The sequence below is a fragment of the Diadema antillarum genome, unplaced genomic scaffold (assembly GCF_040938485.1).
Source record: "Diadema antillarum isolate AM-2024a unplaced genomic scaffold, OU_Dant_1.0 scf00000167, whole genome shotgun sequence".
Taxonomy (NCBI): Eukaryota; Metazoa; Echinodermata; class Echinoidea; order Diadematoida; family Diadematidae; genus Diadema; species Diadema antillarum.
In genome coordinates this window covers 2,398,808-2,419,661 of record NW_027271056.1, presented here as the reverse complement: position 1 = coordinate 2,419,661, position 20,854 = coordinate 2,398,808, and the positions used below count along the sequence as shown (strand labels likewise).

The 20,854-nt window shown below is 39.9% G+C and overlaps 2 protein-coding genes across 2 annotated transcripts in view; both read right to left on the bottom strand.

Moving 5' to 3' along the window:
* The window catches only part of LOC139722604 (uncharacterized), a 39,299-nt gene extending 36,482 nt beyond the window's left edge, over positions 1-2,817 (bottom strand). The window contains exon 1 of the mRNA XM_071633906.1: positions 2,709-2,817. Within this exon, the coding sequence (XP_071490007.1) occupies positions 2,709-2,817 (109 nt within the window). The remainder of the gene's footprint in view (positions 1-2,708) is intronic.
* A 4,752-nt stretch (positions 2,818-7,569) lies between these two features.
* Positions 7,570-8,256, bottom strand: LOC139722603 (uncharacterized). Its single transcript, XM_071633905.1, has one exon. The coding sequence runs from the start codon at positions 8,254-8,256 to the stop codon at positions 7,570-7,572; it is 687 nt and encodes a 228-aa protein (XP_071490006.1).
* Between the last annotated feature and the right edge of the window lie 12,598 nt (positions 8,257-20,854).

The following is a 20,854-nucleotide window of genomic DNA, read 5'->3' as shown; positions in this document are numbered from 1 at the left end:
AAGAAGAATACAACGATATTACAACGCTATATTGTATCATTATATTCTGCCTAAGCGTTCAACGTAGATAGTTGTATAGATGTAAAGTATTGTTGACATTCACATGATGTCGATGTTACGTTTGTAAAATGCGTGGCAGTATACGCCTTTACGCATTCCATAAATGTTTCTTCTAAGAGTACATATCTTCAAATCCTTATAAAATATATCAATTAAAACTGGTATTTAGCAAAGACATGCAGGCTTTATCCATTTCAACGCACGCAGGCTTAACATGAAAGCCATCTCGTACACGTCTGTTGACGGAAACGTATCAACCGTGCCAAAAGCAAACGGGGAGGCAGAAAAAAAAGTCACTAATAAACAAAGAGCATATTTCATTTCTACTTCGCATAATTTGCAAGTGTGCAAATAACGCTCGTCACAGTAGCACGCGTCAAAGAAAGACGATAGTTTAAAGGCGTGCCGACCGAGTGGACCTCAAGGTCTACTGATAAGAGCGAATTTTTCTTTACACGCAGTGGATAACATTTGTGTGCTGTGAATTGATTAAGGGTCATTTTATATTATACTGTGCGAGATTGAAACAAAGATCTACTAATTTTTCTTTTTCACCGACGAAGCAATTATGCTTCCCTTGTATAGCTCGTGGTTGAGATCAACTTTTTATGCTTAGTTTATTCATTGAAGTGTTGCTCCTTCGAGAAAACTTTTTATATGAAAAATAATCATTTGCAAACAACAACGGCAACAGAACAAAAAAAAACAACAACAGAGATTTCTTTACTTCCGTTTGAGGAATTACAAGTGTTGATCGCTGAAGCGCATGACTCAAGAGCCTCACAGAAATTTTGGCTCAGGCCAAGGCACAAAATGCCCTCCAGTCACCCGTGTGTTGTGTCCTAAACCGACGGCGAAGAATTCTCGCCGCGTCGACGCTCTGCCGAAGCGAGCAGCCCTCCACCACTCGTGATTCAGCGTGCCACTTCTCGTCAGCAGCGCAAGAGAGCGCCACAAATCACAAAGCCTCGAAAATAAAAAAGGAAACACACAAAACAAAGCAGAATGAGCGCAGAAATTGCGGTTTATTGCGTCGGGCCAATTCTGTCGGTGGTGGAGAAATGACATCAACGACTGTGTGTTTTTCAGACGAACACCCTCATGATGGAGTTTGAAGAGATTCGGTTCTCGCGTTTAGCTTTGTTTGATGGTTTTCCCGCGGAGCCCATTGATGTGGAATAAAACGTCTGAATTGCCACATAGTGCCACTAATCGGCGGCAGTCGTCTGTCTTTACCACCAACATGTCACCGACGACAAGACAGACATCGACACATTTCGACAAGTTCTATGACTTAAATTTGATGCAGAGCGAGGCTCGTGTTCTTGGTATGGCGAGAAACAATAAAGTTCACTTCAGTTGATAAAGGGTAAGAAAAATCGCGAATTCTCGTTCGATGAAGATTCATCCCTCCCCTCAATTTACGCAGGGCGGGCGATTTCTTCTTCTTTCTCTTTGAACGACATGTCAGAACGCATTCGTTTTCTCCGCGAGGTTTAAAACTCGATTTCGTCGCTTCTTGGCCTAATACGGACATCATTGACCTCGAACACTTCAAACAGATCCATCTTCTTTGGCAAATTTGGGCGCGGCGCTTTCAAAAAATAACGAACGAGCTACGAGGGCGATCCGTTTTACCAATGCCTCAGGAACGCGAGAAAGTGCGCGAGAACTGTCACATTCTATAGACGCATTCCAACCTGTTGCCACAACTTGGAAGAACACAAGTTGCCTCCGTTTTTTTTTCTTTTGCTGAAAACTAATTTTAAAAAAGAGAAAATCGAGGTTCTCCTCACTCTAGTGAAATGTTTTTCTGATTTTGGTAAATTTCCGTTTTGATGAGCGATTATAAAAACAAGTTTACTCTTCTCTGTAAAGTGGGCCGACTTGTATCATTCTTCCTGGTCCTCAAAAACAAAACAAAAACAAAAACAAAGACCACGGATGATTGGCCAGAACAAGCAAGATATTAGAGTTCATTTCGTATGATTGGCTCGGAATACTCGGCGCATGACTCATACGTCCGGATCCTGCAGGCTAACATGGACAGAGCAACTTGAACGTAATGTTCTCAATATCAACTCTGTCTGGCCTGCCTCGATGACATGAATGCAATACTTGTCTCGATCCGAGCCAGTAAGAAGCGATCCAGGAAAAAAAAAGTATACCGAAAAATGAGAAAAAAGCACGATAATTCTCATCGGGACACATACAAACTTCCAATAATAAGCAAATTGTCAAAATCCTAGACAAACTCAAATAAGTTTCGATTCATTTCACAGACCACTTTACTACGATCAAATACACTTTTTCCCCGCCAGGGTACTGTATTTTTGTTGTTGGTTACGCATTCACAATGTGTTTGGTTTAACCCAGGCATAGGACATGCATGCCACAGGTGTAAACAACGATAAATTGCTGTTGGAGTACAAATTTACAGTGTATGCTCGATTTCCCACCGCAAACACTATTAGCTAAAGTTAACAAATCTGTATGATTAGAGAGAAGCAATGATACGAGGCACTTCTGAGGAAAAAAAGGAGGGGGGGGGGATGGGGGGAGATGAAACGATTGTATGTTGTAAATGTATATTTGTGCCCTGCAAATGGAATTGATTTATTGCAAGGCGATATCGCCTTTCAGGGCACACTTCGAGTGGAGAGAATACGGCCAAAACCCGGGCAGAATTCTTCCCGCTGTCCCCTTGTCCCACACCCGTGCGGAAAACGCCAGGATGAGCTCGGCTGACACGGCCATACTGTCTCATGTCTCCTCGATACAATACTACCCCCCCCCCTCTCTCTCTCTCTCTCTCCCCTTCTTTCTTTCTTTCTTTTTTTTTTTCTTTCTTTCCTTTCGTTCTTCTCTCTCTTTCACTCTCTCTCTATCTACCTATCTACCCATATCTATCTATCTTTCTATTATCTATCTGACGTTTTGTTCTTTCAAATACTAGTGTATCTGTTTTACTTCCCTTACGATATATCACTATCTGCCTTCTTTTTCGTTCTCCTTCATTTTCTTTTTTTTTTCTTACCATCGCTCATATTTTCTCCCTTTATTTTCTGCACCACAAAGTTTACTGATTTCACGAATTTAGTCATCAGTGTGTATACATGATAGAATCCATAGCAAAAATAGCAACAAATGATATGTTTTTAAAATGATGTTAATTCAGCATCATGACAAACGTTACTTTGCATGAGAGAGGAATTTACTGGACTTCCTATTTCTTTCTTTTTCTCAAATCAGTAATCACTGCTTTTAGTTTTTGAAAAAAAAAATTAAAAAATGCTCTATAGTTTTACTGATCTCCTTCATGCTACCATAATGGGTATACACAAAGAAGAGAGAGAGAGAAAAAAAGGAAGGATTCAGATATGACGTTAAAACAGTAGACTAAGTCACTCTACTGCCCACCCCCCCCCCCCCCTTCCTCCTACTTCTCTTTGTCACTGACTGGCTGTATAATTCACACATCCTACAGTGAGTTGTGAATTCCCGCCTTTTCCAGCCTACGGGCAATCAAGAAGAAACGAAAAATCTGGCTCTGCCATTTTTCGCTGTCTACTATGTCGGAGATTTGTACATTATTTTAGAAGTGTTTTCAATAAGTCAATACATTCAAAGAAAACATTAGGACGCAACCTAAAAAAGAACCAGTAGCTGAAAAATGTTGTATTTTGTTTCTTACATTTTTGAACTGTGACCATTATTCTATCTCCACAGCTTGAGCTTTCTCTATAAGGCACAACATAGTCATGTTATTACAAGCATTCAATTCAATTCAAATCAAACTTCATTTCCAATATCACATTTTTTGTTTTCGAGATACAATTTCAAGGAAAACAAACGAACAATGTACTACAACAATCTATAAACATACATATATGAAACTATTTTTTTTTTCAAAATAGTTGTTGTTAATTATTGCAAAAGAGATCCACGTAAAATACAAGCTTGTAGAGATGTGGGCTGCTCAATAAATTGAACTTACAACATGAAATTTACATAGAACATTACAGTGAACATACTTGCATTGGATGAATCTGTCATTGTTTACTTCTTCCCACTTCTATACTCGGCAAGGCATGGGAATTCCTGTTATACTCCTTCCAAGATTTACATCCTAACAAAACCCAAGTCCATTACAAAAGTCATAAAAAATACAGAAAAATATGATTTTGTGACTGTGGTTTAATAATCTGATGGTTAAGAGACATGTCGTACGAACAGACGCAATTTGAGAGTAAACGTTAGATTCGATGATTCTTTAATTCATGTTCTGCCTTGAAGTAGATTGCGACCTATGATTATGCAACACAGAAACACAAAATATGCATATAATGTATCACAATTAATATGGATATTTGATAAAGGAAAAAAATGCATCCTGATTATGATAACGATAGCACTAAATGCATCATCGACCGTCTATAATGTTGCATATTATCTTCTGCAGACTGCTTTGTTTTGCTTGTTTTGTTTTTGTTTGTTAGTTTGTTGTTGTTGTTTTTCGATTATATGAGTTGTTTGATTCCTCAACAAAACTTTAGTTATGCTATACCGAGATGATAATCATTTCATATTTCGTGCTCATTTATCAGTTCATGAAGGAACCAAATGTAATCGACTTCCATCGAACCAAACCGATTTCATATGAAATTATACAATTGTTCGTATCGTCTTGTCAAAGAAAAAAAACCGAAAAAACAAACAAGCAAACAAACAAACAAACACAATGGACGAGTCACATCATGAGGAGCAATAGTGACAGAAAATGATCATTCAGGCGTTTTTATTTTGTAAGTATATCTTTATATGACTGCAAAAAAAAAACAATTTACGAAAAAGAATGCTACCTTAGCCATGATGGTGAATTGGTCGAGATTCATTACACGGTATTTCCTGAGCTGAGGGCTTTGAACGAGACCTTACACCTTGACCTTTGAAGCAGAGCTATCAGAATATCCATGGTGTTCTTCAGCAGGGGTCATTACGAAGAGGGAAGCCTTTTCTGAACTTTTTACGGTGTTCGTGAACTTCTCATCTCCATCAACGATGTTTAAGATATCACTGAGGCGGTTATTTATAGATGACCTTGACAGATCATTTGTACATTTGAATCGAGCACTGCTTGCCTGTATATCGTTCGTTTCAATTTTAAATTGGTAATATAAATTTGAATTACAACGCTTCTAATCAGTACTTTCTCTAATATTTAGGCACGTAGTAAACTACTGTCATTCTCAGTACTATCTATTGTCTTAGAAACCTAAAAGGATAAGATAACTCTTCTCAAAGTAAATTACAGTAATCTGTAGACATTTGACAACAGAATGCTATATTCTCTATCAAGTTCTATATATACCTCGAAAGACAAACAGCACGTGACGGTGTCCTGTTTGTGAAAGCTAAACTGCATGACGACATTTCTGTGTCAGCAGCTGTTTTGGACCATTAAACCGCAATATTTACAAAACAGTTGGTCTTAAGCAAACTAGATCATCATCGCTCAACTGAATATGCTAGGAAGCATCGGAAGAGGGGACATAAAAAGGCGTAAGTCATTTTAGCTGAGATATGACAATTTGGAGCAATTTGAGTGGCTATCTTTCCATATCACGTGTGTGTGTGTGTGTATGTATAGCAAGGTATAAATGCTTTTTATGTTGTAATCTTGCATTCGCTGAAGATGTATCATTGAAGTTATGAGACTGTGATGAGCACAGAGCCACTAAGTTTCAAATAATGCAACAGTCTAGATTACGTAGGCCTACTTGACTTATGCTGTCGGGATTACATTACCTACTTTTTACTTAATAATTCTTAATATGAATGAGATGAGGTAAACTGTGCACTGATTCCAATTGAAGAAATTCTGACTGTGAAAGCGATGATTCCTGTAAGTTTAAAGGTCAGTGACATGGTTACTCGTGTCGTGATAAGGTTCTTATACTGTTTATACGTTTTATCCCCTGTTGCCTTAGATGCATTCCGCTTATTGCGTCACATCGAAGCATACATTCATTTTTTCCCCTTTACGTTTTTCCATTTTCTCTCTGCTTGAATTCACCATAATGTGTCTGGAGAAAAGTCTTCGTGTTTAACGATCCCCATGGAACACTAAATCTGCAACCATGCCGTGTGTGATGCGAGCATACAAAGACACAATGATATAAGACGCTGTATGAGAAACTGCGTCACGTGGTCAGGTCGGAGTGCAATGCACGAGAAGGCATTGTGGAGGTAGCCATCGTCTGTACAAGAGCTTCTTGAGATTACTCCGCTGTCTCTTCGAGATTTGTCTTCAACATTTTTCAAACCAAATTAAGAAGGATGACGAAGATGCCACGTGAGTATTGCTACCAAATTCTCTCAGCTATCGAACTTTACAAACACTATATAGATGTATCGAGTAGGAGGTGGAGATATAGGCATTGCGCAACTGAGGAATCGCCTGCCTACACTTGGCTACATTACTTCCCGTATACTGTAGAAAGAATCATAACTATCACTGTGATATACCATGAATACGGTCTTCTGAAATCACATGGTTTAAGCGATGAAAGTAATTGCGCCATCTATAACGTCTACGTTGTTGTTGTTGTTTTTTTTTTTTTTTTGTTTAGACATGGAAGTTATTTTGGAGAAGAAAAGAAAAATGACGGCGACATTTTGCTCAGAAAGTCCGCTAGAGATCTCTTTGTTTTGTTTGCCATACAAAACTGGGACATGTGAGGACTGATATACGCAGAGGACATCAAGAAAAAGCTCACACACTCATAGCATGAGGTCATCTCACTAAAGAGAATATTATGCAAACATGATTTACACAACGTCTTGGTTGTTAGTCAGAGGATTCATTTTTTCCCCTCCCGACAAGTCGCCCATAACAACTGACTGTCTGGGCGTCGCGCCGTTTTGCAGACGATATCGTAGATACACGGTTATACTATATCGACAGGATTTTAGCGATTATGGTTGACGTTTTACAAAGCACTATGTGTGTGATACACTGAAAAAAAATTGAGAGTGAATATTTCAGATGTTAACGGGAAGAAAATTCAGCCTTGCTTATGGAAGAAAATGTGTCTGATGGAAAGAGTTTTGTGCGAAAGCCAAGACAACGGTGACTAATAGTATAACGCTGTCATCGGTTTTTACTTCTTCTTCTATTTCAGTGAGTGCAACACTATTCAGGGAAACTACTGTTTGTGTTGCATATATTTATGAGAGGATGCATTGCCTTTTGTGCCGTTTATGAGTTTGATGGAAACACACATGCAAACAAGAAAAAAAGAATATCTATGAACAAGTTTCAGGACACCTCACTGTACACAGTATTTCATTCATGACTGCAGTTCGACTTAAAACACAACAGAATATCAGCGAATTTAAGGGTGCTGCAGATAAAGAGGTCATAACAACTTTTGAATTGTAGTGATCACATTTCTGCCACAATCATTATGTGCCATTAATTCCGTGAAATGAATGTCTGTGTTTCACCTACATACCTGTTGGGCTATAACTTGCCGGTGGCGAGTTGAGCGCTTCTGCGTAATCTCGACTGCTCCCTCCTCCCGCTCCGCCACCTCCTACTCCGCCGCCTCCACTACCCAGACTCGTGGGGATTGCGTCCAGCCCATGTCCGTTTGAGATCCTGGAAGAAATTGCACTGTTTGTTCCCGGCTCCAGGCCAACGTTGTAGGCGCTCCATCGAGGTATATTAAGGTCTGCTACTCCCATCAGACCGTGCCGAGAGTTGGGTATAAGTGAGAGATTTCGGCTCACTTCCGCGCTGTCCCCAATGCCCTGTCGCGAGTACGATTCGGGATGGTGATGTGAAGCGGCAAACTGAATTGATCCCCCGCCAGCGCTCCCCGCTGCGTTGCTCATTGCACACTGGGTTCCGGCGGCCGCTACCATCGACATCTCGGATACGTCGACTCCGCTGCGTCCCGCACAAGTCGTGCCGGCCGATGGCAAGGCAAGGGATCCCCCGTAAGTGGCGGATGAGCACGATGTGGCGTTGGCGTACGGCAACGGCAGCGCCGCTGGTGGATAGCCCGCTGCGCACATCATGGCAGAGGTGGTGACGGCTGCCGGATGCGGGTAGGGCTGGGGATGGTGGTGAGAGAGACTCGCTGTAAGCGACGCGATGGAAAAAGCTGATGCTACACCAGCAGGTTGCATGGCCAGCTAATTCTCACTTCACGTCCGCTGATGAAAATGTTTCTGCTGGCTTCTCGACTCAGGGGAAATGTGTCACAAAAGAGTCAAGCTTGTCCGATCAATGATATCTGCAGTCCACTGCAGAGAAGAGTTTGGGAAAAAAATATGCCAGGGGGCCTGTTTCTATACCTAGCGTGATTACGAGTGTAAACTACAGATGAAACCATTCGTTCATGGACTTATATTGAGACTGAATAAGTGGGTCAGTCAGGAATCATCTTCAAAAGCTACACACACATTAAGTTCCGTGAGCACGTCTTTGAGAAACAAACTCGCCGTTACTTCTGGTGTAGCACGTTGCTTTTTGTTGACTCTGTCAGGCCTACTGAAAAGGATACAGGGCCCGGGAAACAACAACACAACGTTGTGAAATCTCCCGAGTAGACTTTCCGATTCAGTTCAGTTACGGCGTCACCTCTCGGCAAGGCGATAGATCGAACTGTGTGATTGGTTCAGCAGCCGCCGACTTACAAACGCTTTCTTAACCCGTTTTGCAAGCGCGTCTCTAATTGGCCGACGACCAGATGAACCCGCGTGACATTACCGCCGTGGACCAGTTACCCATTAAAATCTAATATCTGCAGCGTTCCTTTGCTGGTTCCAGTGAGCATCCCTGACAAGTTGTAATTCAACAATATTTCCAGTGAACGTGTAATCTCAAACCACCACAAGACGACATTTTCAAACAAATGTTCATAAATATCACAGCAGCATTTTTTGCTATACAGATATCACAGCGGTTAAAGTTTAGCTACCACGGTACTTAAATCGTGATGAATTCATTCAAGCCACGTACAATGTTTATATATGTAGACATCAAGCATGTCTTTATTTAATTTTGAAGAAGTAAGAACGGACAAAGCAATGAAATGCTAGTACCCTACACTTTACAGTTTTCTTTCAAGCATGTGTTTGACCCCACGCTAGGGACACAGAATGAGTCAACTTTTTTTCTTCTTTTTTTTTTCCTCTCAAAAGGTACTTGCGAGATGGACCGTGTTTCTGAAACCATAGGCGTTCTTAGCTGCCTAGACGTTGCTCAAGGCTTACTTTGATTTTAGGTGAAAATGTGTACATTTCATAAATGTCCATGAGCAGAGAAGCTCGTTTGATTTTGTCACTACAGTATTTTGAATTTCTCGCTCCCAAACGCGGAAGTTATTCAGAAAAAAAAAATGTTGCAAATGTCAAAATCACGCAAATAGACAAATTACTTACTTTGATTTAGGTGAAAATGTGTACATTTCATAAATTTCCATGAGCAGAGAAGCTCGTTTGATTTTGTCACTACAGTATTTTGAATTTCTCGCTCCCAAACGCGGAAGTTATTCAGAAAAAAAAAGTGTTGCAAATGTCAAAATCACGCAAATAGACAAAATATGGAATATTCTTGAGCAATAACAGAGATCTCAACAAAAAGAAGGTCTGTGTCTTCTGAATGCTATTGACCATAAAATTAATTCATTGCACACTGTATTGTCTTCTCATTCTCTTTCTGTTCATATTATGAAGAGTTTAATCGCAAAGTGGACTAAGTGCCATCTTTTAAACGTTTCAAAATAAGTCCATAATCGGATAAAGCAAAATGCAAATTTTCCAGTGATTCCTCATTTACAACATGAACACGAAATATTCTTGAAGTTATGATTAAGATATCTTCTTATCATCTTCTTTGTTTTTAGCAGCTTTAATCGCAGATATCTCAACTTAGCAAGAATGCGGTTAACAGTTAACTCATTTTTTAGATCAAACTCGTTATATGTATATGCATATTATATATATATATATATATATATATATATGTATATATATATATATATATATATATATATGGCACTAATCATATTTTGAGTATGTGTACAGATTTCACCTTCATCAGACTTTGTTTACTTTAAATGAACTCTCTCTCTCAAAAAAAACCCTTTACATTCTGATAACATCTATGTAATCTAGACTGAAAGAAAAAAAATCTGTGAATTCGATATTAACGTCACGTTACACTATGTTTATGCGATTTAATGTATACATTTACAGATTGCAGGGTTTCGAATATTGAAGGTAGTGATATGAATATAAAAATTGTATTTATTGTAACCAAAATATTACAATGCCTGTGTGAACAATTTACACATCAAATTGTATGATTTGAGTTTTAAGTTTATTATGTTGACTGCACATGGATACGTGTACCGTGGTTGCAAGAAAAAGATGAATTTTGAATATTAATGTGCCATACATCATTTGGAATGCAATTTGATAGTTTATCAAACACCTACTGGTATCATAAGTACCGAATCAAATAATGAGAGATGAATGGGAGATGCAGCAGTAATGTTTGCTTGTTTGTGTTTGTGTGTGTGTGTGTGTGTGTGTGTGTGTGTAAGTGTGTGCGTCTGTTTTGGGTGTAAAAGTGCATTTTGAAAGACCAGGGCCCCATATCATAAAAAGTTGACATGATAGCAACTCTTGCAGCAATAACAATTGACATGGTAACGACAAGAATCCAGCTTCGTGATTGGCTGTTGCTATGTGAAATTGCCATTCCAGCAAGAGATGCGATCCTAACATCTTTTATGAAATGGGGTCCAGAACAACAGACAAGAAACAGTCACGCAGGCGAATTGATCTAATAAGGATTGACATGAATAATTACGATATAAATGAGAGAAGATTACAGGCACACAATAAACAACAACAACCAAGCTTGCATGAAAATATGTAATTTTGAGAGATTATATTTCTTTCAGGCTACAGTATACCACAAAATAGATTACATCTTAGATTATGAAATACGATAAAATTGCACTTACATACCGCAAAGAAGATTATGCCTCACCAGATAATATAATTCAATTTGGAATGTATTTAAGCCCGGAGATGTAAGATCATGGATAATGCAATACCTACAGATTCTTCTGGCCAGATATTATGTTGTTGATGCCGAAGTGATATGTTTCGTTATGTTTTATATGTCTGAATTCTAAAATAAACATGACTAAATGAATGGCCATCGCACTTACGTGTCTGAAGTAATAAAAGACCTTGTCCCATGATTGAAATCACTTTAACATTTAAGGGATAAAGCATTTAAAGAATATTTTATCGAAGGCTGATTTTGTGTTCGAGTCAATAATCGTATGCGACAAGATAGTTCGGAAACCGATTTGAAGGATCATATGAATTTTGTTATTCGTTACTTTAAAAAAAAAGAGTCTTAAAATGAACAAAATGCTCGGGCTTGGTTCGGATTTTATCCTCAACTATATTAAGAAAGTGAATTAAGAGAAATTGCTAGAGCTATACATTTATTAATATTTGGCGTTAAGGAATGTCTGATCTAAGAAAAAAAAGAACCATAGCACCTCAAGAAGTCTATAACGCGCCATCGGTAGACCTGATTCAGTAGAATAATACTTTTCTCTGATAAGTTCTTCTCGAAATGGAGCGGAGAAGGTGCACATGAATATGTGAATCACAAACAGTGGAGCGTCGAGAAATAGAAAGGATACCAACAACCTGAATCCACCTTCCGACAGCCGTCGTGACATGGTATGATTTTATCGCCAATCTCTGGCTTAAGATATACGATCAAATGTATCCGTCATCTTATCTTTATCTCTTATTGCTTCCAAGTGATTGACGTAAAATACAATAATTATGCCTGCGTAAAGTTGAGATAGCTTTAGGCATACAAAAGTGTTCGTAATAGTAACAAGACTCACTATGAGAGCACTACTCGGTTCTGGACGTGACTGCGTTCCAGATAAATCAGAAAACCGGATAAAATGTACATTACTTCTGTGAAGAGCAGAATCATGGACTAAGAACCGAATTTATTCCTGCTTTGTGTTAAGTTGTACGGGGCTTATTCCAAGTGAAACCACGGCAATGCCCCGATCGATCGCTTCATAAACAACAAGAAGAAATGAAAACAACACCAACAAAACACCCAGGGTGATGAAACGGAGAAAACACATAACATTCACTGTTCGGATCTTCTGTGGTTGAATGTTCGACTAAAATAACATCCAAAGCATACTGAGATGTACCATTTCGTGTCATTGTTCCAACCAGGAGCGCATTATTATGGAACAAACGGCGGAGGAGTTTGGGCCACGGTGTTTGCTTCGGAGACATGTCAGGAGGGGGGAAATCGTATTACGTCTAGCATGCCCGGTCCCGACGCGGTTCGTTTACCAGCAAATGGTCTGAAACTAACTGGTCTACGAAGATCCAGAATGCTGCTTAATCTAGCGTGTCGACTTCTGTGATTTTGAGGTGAGGAACAGACCAACTCCTAATGATCCTAAGAAAGCGGTGACCTTAAGTATCAGCTTCACGCAAAGATAATCTAATCGCATTCTGAAAATACATTGTAGGTTTACTTGTTATGTAAGAGTACAACGTTTCATGAAGTCTTCATGAACGCTGCTCATGTTCATGCTGGCATTTGTTGTCGTTGTTTAATCAGGTGAACATGTTTTTACAATGAACATACAAATATAAAGACTAACTGTAATACAACCGTTATGACGCGCAAAAGAACTTTCTGTCTGCATCAATCAGAGAAAGTGACGTGGATGAATTTCTTTTTGATTAACTTTGCAAACTGAACAACAACAGATACCAAGAAGAATAGGGCCGGGTATTACGGTTATACAAGTGTAAGAAATAGCTTCATATTACATGTATTAGGTATTCCTAATGGAAACTTGAATATGCTGATTTGACGGTAGGAATAGTAATTATTTTGTTTCTTGCACAGAAAGAGAGTAGGGGTATAACGTTGTCTCCCAGGGATTGCTATACAAACGTCCGTGAGATTGACATACAGTAAACACACAAAATGTGACATTGTGGGGAAAGATGTTGAGCTATCAACCGTGATGATACAATCTAAATGTATGTCTTATTACAACTAATAAGAATTTCTTATTCCGTCACTCTTTGAATCATGAACTCTGTTTTCAAAGTTAGTGGAGTTTTGCTTCAACAATCATTGTGATTTTATCCTGCTTCAAAAAAGGTAAGGTCCATAACTCCGATATAATTATGACCAACGACGCATGCATTTTGCGACTCTGCATTGTTATGGGTCATCATATGTGTGTGTGTGTGTGTGTGTGTGTGTGTGTGTGTGTGTGTGTGTGTGTGTGTGTATGGGAGTGTATGTGTGTGTAGCTTGAAATTTCACTCCATAATCTGTTCGAAATGAACATACATGACGTAAATTCGGCACAATATAACCGTTCAAATTTCAGTAGTACAGTATCCATTGATTTGTATACAGGAAAATCTTACTGAGAACGCATCTGGAGTCCGAAATAAATTATTCATTAATCCATGATATTGATAGGTAAGATATTAGCAGAATCAGAAGATATTGAGACCTCATTAATTGATATTACCTCCCAGAGATTAGGAGTAGTGAGTAAATCGTCTGTACAAATATCAAACTATTTTAGATGCAAAGTGTAACCTTGTGTGAGTATAGGTGACTGCTCGTTAAAATTGAGAAAGAACGAATGTGAAATATTAGCTCTAAAAATACCTGCTTCAAAAACTTCTAGGGGTCAAAGACCGTTGGACAATGTAGGGAAGGTGTTAAGGGTGCATTGGTGGCACGATGGCCACCAAGACGAATTGATTTGCAGGACACCTTTTGTAAATTTCTATGCTCGTTTCACACATGCTGGTGATGAGATACCAATTTATCTTCCCGAATCATCTTCAGGTTTTCGGACTCTTGTATACGCTTTGTTGTGTAAGTTTCGTCGGATTGTTCGGCCGATCTTCTGGGCGGACTCGGATGACTGTGCCCTTGCAATCAGCGCAACTTCGAATCTCCTTCTGAGTCTAATAAATCAGGATTTGTGACGAGATTATTGGCCGGGTATTCAATCGACCAGAGGGGGGAGAGCTTTCATACTTTGCCACCGTAGAGCGATTGATGTGTCAGTGATTGTTACCTGTGCGTCTCTCCCGGTCTTCTTTTCGAGTTTCCGATCTGTCCAATAAAGGACACTCACATGAGCCGAGAAAGTTTACCCCCCTTTATGACTTACGGATAAAATGACCGTCTGTCTGGAACAATTCACACCATCACACACACAAGGGGTACACCGCGTCCTCTCTCTTCTTCACATTTAAGCGAAGACAAATGTGTCACCCAGGTAGGAAGAAGAAAACTCCGAGTGTGCCCCGTTACTTTGTCCTTTTGAAGGCATACCTACGTCTATCTAAGCCTGTGTTCATACCGGCATAATCATCGGCAATTGCCACATGACTTGTCGAGTAATGCCTGTGTCGGTAGTAAAACAGGTTGTTAGAAACTGCGGTAGTTAGATCGTTTTGTTTGTGCTTTTTTTTTCATCGCATGTGTAGAGCGGTCCCGATTCGTCATTTTGGTCCGAAAGATACCTTGCACTTCACTGTCGCCAATTACAAACATGTGCAGAAATCCCTCCAATCATTCACATTCAAAACCAGCCACGTCAAGTAAGGCATTTCGTGAGGTACGATGTGAAATCTAAACAAGAGTTCAAGAAAAAAGAATGCGCAACAGGTTTATTCGGGAATCAAACTGTCCAATAGCGTAATTAAGTTTCTGATGTGCATTGGGCGCGGAGAGCGAGTTCGATGGCGATCCGATTTGATGATTCGATGAAGAATTGCATTCTCACCACAAAGGATCCCAAATCTTAGAGAAATCCGATACGCCCAATTTGGATCCCATGAAATCGACGTAGATTAAACACTCCAAGACATTTCGCGAAGTGAATAAGTGGGGAACAAGAACCCCAAGAAATGGTTCGCGACATCACGCCAATTATGCGTCATTATAGTAATGAATGGGATGTGATAATAATTGGGACCAAGAGAGCCTATTTTCATTCCTCCGTCGGATTTATTTACCCTAGCTCGGATTCAGAAACGTGGGGGCCAGTAACAGGCAAGGGGATGTATCAGGCCATCCTCCCCGTTGTACTCTGCTTGGCTACCCTGCTGATCAGCTGAAGGTTATTGTAACAGTGCTCTCTGAGAAACCTGCAATGTAAACTTGAAATTAAGATGAAGGGGAAAAGATGAGGTGTGTGTATGTCGGGGGGGGGGGGGGGGGGGGGATGGACACTGATGATTGCAATCAAATGGACCGGAGTCATGCGTTGCCGTCGGTGAAGAACAAGTAATTAGAACATGTTGATTGATGCGCTGGTCGTTTTCCTTTCGAAGACAATAGAACAATTATCACAATCTTCACAGCTATCAGTCAATTTTCTTTAGCTTTCATTAAGTTATGAATTGTTTCTTTGGATTTATTTAGCTCAAGGTATGACAAAGTTCCCTTTTCATAACTGGACCCAAGATGGACTCACAGTTCCTGCAACGGCATGACACTGCAAATCAATGAAATAGTCTTTGATCAAGAAAGCATGAAATGAGAAGCATGCATTAGGTGAGTGGAGTTGTCATGGGGGAATTATTCTGTGGTCGAAATTGAACAAGTACAACAATCAATACGATCTACGAAACTATATTCTCGACATCGAGTTGTTTGAATCTTTGAGCGCTTCAGGTTCGTCAAAAGACATGAAAAACCGGGGTCATCCCACGAAACCGACACCCACGAGTCATACGGCCCACGAGTTCTACGTTGACAAAAAGAAATTTATGAGTCATACAGCCTGTTGGAGACATACATCCCATGAACCCGGCACTATAGCCAAATAAGGCTCACGGGTACGACAGTATAGGCAAACATGCCCGCGAGTCCTACAGAGGGCAAAAGAGTTCCATGAGTTCGACCCTATAGGCAAACAAGGCCCACGAGTTCGACTTTACATCATGGGGATCGTGGGCCTTGTTTGCCTTGTGTCGGCCTCATGGGCCTTATTTGCCTATTGTCGAGCTCACGGGCTGTATATGACTAATATTGACTGTATGACTCGTGGGTGTCGAACTCGTACCGCGCACCCGAACCAAAGTTCTTAAAATTGCTGAATTTCGGAGTGGATGTGAGGATGGGTTGGGACACTGATGCCTGCTTCCAAGAATCAGCAGCACCCACTAGAAATTCTGGGTGCAGAAATGTGTCAACATTTATGGATTATTTTTGACCTTGGAATATCTCTGGTTCTCGTGAAGATGTATGCGCGGTAGGCTGTCAACTTGACCTTTATCAAATATGTGTCTTCGGTTTCGCTTGCATTTTTTTTTTTTGGTTGTTCTTCATCAAGAGAAGGTAATAGGATCGACATGTGAATCTCATCAGTCTGTAAGGTCAGTTGGGGGTTTACAGGTTCTTTGATACGTATACCTCATCGTGGAGAGCAGCGGTAGTTTGTCGGCTGGCTCTAAACGAGTCACGCCCTGTTGCAGGACTCAGTCGGTGCCTTGTTAAATCATTACGTTCTGACGATACATATATATATCGATACTTTGTGCGCTCAGCTCAAGACTCGTTTGGGCTATCGGTCTGGTCAACTACGGTTCATCACCAGCGTCTTTGTCGGTACAGAGACCCCTACTCTGGATGACATCCCAGATCATTAGCAATTTAGCGAAGCAGCGGCAAGACCAGTGAGGTTGATGTCACCAATGGGCACAGGCATGAAACCACCTCGGCACAGACAAATTCGATATTGTGATTAAGATGACATTCAACCAAACAATTGGCGACATGGTATCATAAAGGTCTCATTTGAATTATTCTGATGGGCAATAATATGATTTATGTAACTAAAATGAATACACTCACAAGAACACTGCGTGTGTGTGTGTGTGTGTGTGTGTGCTTGAGTGTGTGCGCGCTCTCTCGTAGAAGTAGTAAAATAACGATAAAAATTATCATAGACATGCGTTCATGATTTCGTACAAGTGTGTTCGTGTGTGCAATGTCCGAGTACCGGTATGCAATTTCTCTTGGATTGTCATTTACTTCACAATCTTGATGTACTGACACTGTAAAATGTTCTCACCAATCTTTTGACACTTTGCCTCCTAAGTTTATCAGTATCTGGCACGAACGAAAAAAAGAAAAGAAGACAGATGTATACATGTCTCGTCAAAATGTCGCACTGCGATGTCCCATCGTCATGTTGCAGCCCTACTTTGTTTCTGGGTAGACTGTGTCTGCTCGGCGGTTATATTTCGGGGATATGTTTTTACTCTTCTCAATATAGGTCCAGTGTTCAGTTAACAATGACTAGAGGAAAGGTGAAAAAGACGATAGAGGTATACACATTTACTATTAGATACCCCGGAAATTTCCCAATACTGGATGCATCTTGTTGGTAGACCTCCGCACGACAATATGGGCAATTATGAAGTTCTGTCGCCCAATGGGCTAATCAATAAAGAACGTCTGGGACAAACCTGTGATGGGATAACCCACCCCCCCCCCCCCACACACACACACAGTTCCTCTCTTACACACACTCAAAGTAATCATCGTCCTCGTATAATTGAGCTCAATTACATGATTACAACGAAGCATTGAGCAGATCTTAATACTATCGGCTGCATACATACACACATCATGTACTAAAATAGTGGTAGACAGACAGACAGACACAGACACAGACACACACACATACACACGCACACACGCTCTTGCTGGACAGTGGCTCGATCCTCTTGGGGACATCCTTGGCGGTTTTTCAGCGGTTTCCAAATTTCCATTATTACAGCTCGCTTGTTCTCTGGATGACCGGGTTTCTCCACTGGCCGTGATGTAAAAATAGACAGGTTTGGGAAATTGTCCAAGTCTTTGGATCTATGACCAGCCTTCTGAGCTTAAAAACCAAATAATAGCTTCTCATGTACCATGTTGCACAAGGGTACTTTCATTTCCAAGATCTGATACGCTCTTGATGGGTATAGGTGAAGAAGAACAAAACTGGCAGTATTTTCTGCAACAATCTAAGAAACGACAAACAAACAAAACATAATGTCATGAAGAAATTACTTTGTATTTTCTTAGAGGATCACAAATAATGAATTCATATGGATCGTCGGAAACAGTCCTCATACCGAATGCCTTTTTATTAAAAACAATGTATGGAAAGTAGTGAGATAGAAGTTAAGACGCCACCACAAAATGATTTTGCAAAGATTGTATACTTTGTGGATGTAACAAGCCCTGACAGAATAAGAAGTTCATTGAAAATCAGTCTCAACGTAATTCTCTTTTCAGACTTTGCGTTTTCGAAGAATTGAAACAAATTGACACCCTACAGGCAATCATATGGTTTGTCACGTATCATTTGCAGGTTGAAAAATATGCCGCCTTGGCGAAGCAACGGGGGCCAAAATCTGGTGTGTGTGTGTGTGTGTGTGTGTGTGTGTGTGTGTGTGTGTATGTTTGTATGTCTGTTTACGGAAAACCTCGTGTTATCTTGATAATGTTCTCGGCACTTGCATTCTTTTACACATATGCCTAAACAACGCACGCACACGCACACACATACACACACACACACGTACATATTATATATATATATATATATATATATATATATATATATATATACTCTTTCAATTGTATATATATATATATATATCATGTATGTATGTATATATATAATACATATAGTGAGAGAAATTAGTCTTGAGGCGAACGTTGCTCTCGAGTCCGCTTCAAGTCTAATTTCTTTCACTATATGCTTCCCACAATAAGGCATCGCGTACGTTTGTTAAAGGAACAATCTCTCGCATCATATATGTATATATGTATATATGTATATATATATATATATATATATATATATATATATATATATATATATATATATAGCATGTCTCATGATTTAGTTGTTGTTTTTTACGTTTAATTTTGTTCTCTTTTCAGAGACAACACTGATCAATCTTCTTAGCCATCGTTGGTTCCATTAGATGAAGGATAGGTGGTTGGACCGGATTTCAATGGTAACCTACAGATATCTGAAGTTTACAGGTACGGTAATATAACCACAAACAAAACAATCTTGTGTGTGCTTGAAAGTATGTGTGTGTGTGTGGGGGGGGGGAGGTATGCCTGTGAAATTGTATGATGTGATTTTTTTTTTGGTTAAATCAAATCATACCTTTGAGACAAAGATGTTGTTAGCAGATAAAATAACGTTTGAGACTCTTTAGCGTGAAAGGGAAGGCCATTATTTATCAAAGAAATCAGGCAATAACTGACAAGAACGTAGAGTGGCGCTAATGCACATGACCCAAGTATGTACTGATTCTGCGTACTTTTATGTACATTGTATTTGCAAAAGGACGTTCGAGCGTCAAAAAGTAGAAAAATCAGCATACTGTATGCAGGACACCAACTGTGGCTACTTTAAAAAGCTAATCATGCACAAAATTTCGATATTGTGTTCAACATTCATATGGCATTTGGTCTGAAGCTCAAATTCATTTCAAGATTTGTTTTATGCAAATGAAGAAATCATGGACTTCTTCCCCTGGTACTAAGACCCGTTCGATGACCTTTTAAGAGTCTCGTGGCACTTGAACCGATAGCGTAAGCTGTCAAACTCCAGCGTCAGACATGTTGGCGCAACTCATGTGCGAAATTACCTCACGAACATGTAATTATTGACAAGCGCATAACCTGACCTAACCATTACAAGAGTCAACATCTACGTTTGTGCTCTATGTTTCAATTCATCTGTCAGAATTTCTGGTTCTGATGTCCATTATTACGACACCCATCAGTCGGGGAAACTACTCATCGAGCAAGAGGGAGAAAGGAAGAAACCGAATTGGCATGCAAACTTGAATGCTATCAAAACGTTCGTTCCATCCGCTCAGCCGAGAGGTGATATTTTAGTTTGAACCCTATGCTTTCAAACAAAATCATTAACAAAGAGAGAGAGAGAGACGGGGGGGGGGGGGGATGGGTGAGGGCGAGGAAGGAAGAGGTGGTGGATTGAACTTGAATTCGTGTGGCCCCGATATAAGCGCAATACCTGATATGAATATTTTATCGCTCAATTTGTTTAATTAAGCTGAAAAGTGATTGACGCAAGCGTTGGAGTGAAGACAGGTCTGCCATTGAGCTGGGTTAAACGATCCGATTTAACGCCCCGCTGTGTACCCCGATACGGCGGCCAATTCTCTTACCGCAAATCATCTGTTGTACTTTTCGTGGCAGTACATAGACATTGCTGTCATCAGAAAGCTGCTGTCATCAGAAAGCTAGTCATTCTGTTATTTTTCTTCACGTAAAGTTTACCATACTTTCTTTTTCCAAAACTGCCACTTCATGTAGGTTATACAAAATCATCGTTGTTGTTCTGTAATGTCCATCCACGACAGTTGAGAATGCTAGATAATAATACGATGAAATTAAGGGGGGGGGGGGGGGGAAGAGTAGCGATAAGGTGCTGTTCGAATGATCCCTATCCATCTTCCTCTTCATCCTTATCTTACCCCTTCATCTTCATGTAATTCGATCTTTAACAGTTTATTGTAACACATATTATGTCTCAGTGTCTTGCAGAACGAATGCTTAATTTCCATTTAATATGTAGTGCCGAATTTGCACTGAAAATAGAAACAAGAA

Bases quoted from the DNA above. Each gene is read 5' to 3' on its own strand.
- LOC139722603 (XM_071633905.1), bottom strand. From the start codon at position 8,256: ATGCAACCTGCTGGTGTAGCATCAGCTTTTTCCATCGCGTCGCTTACA.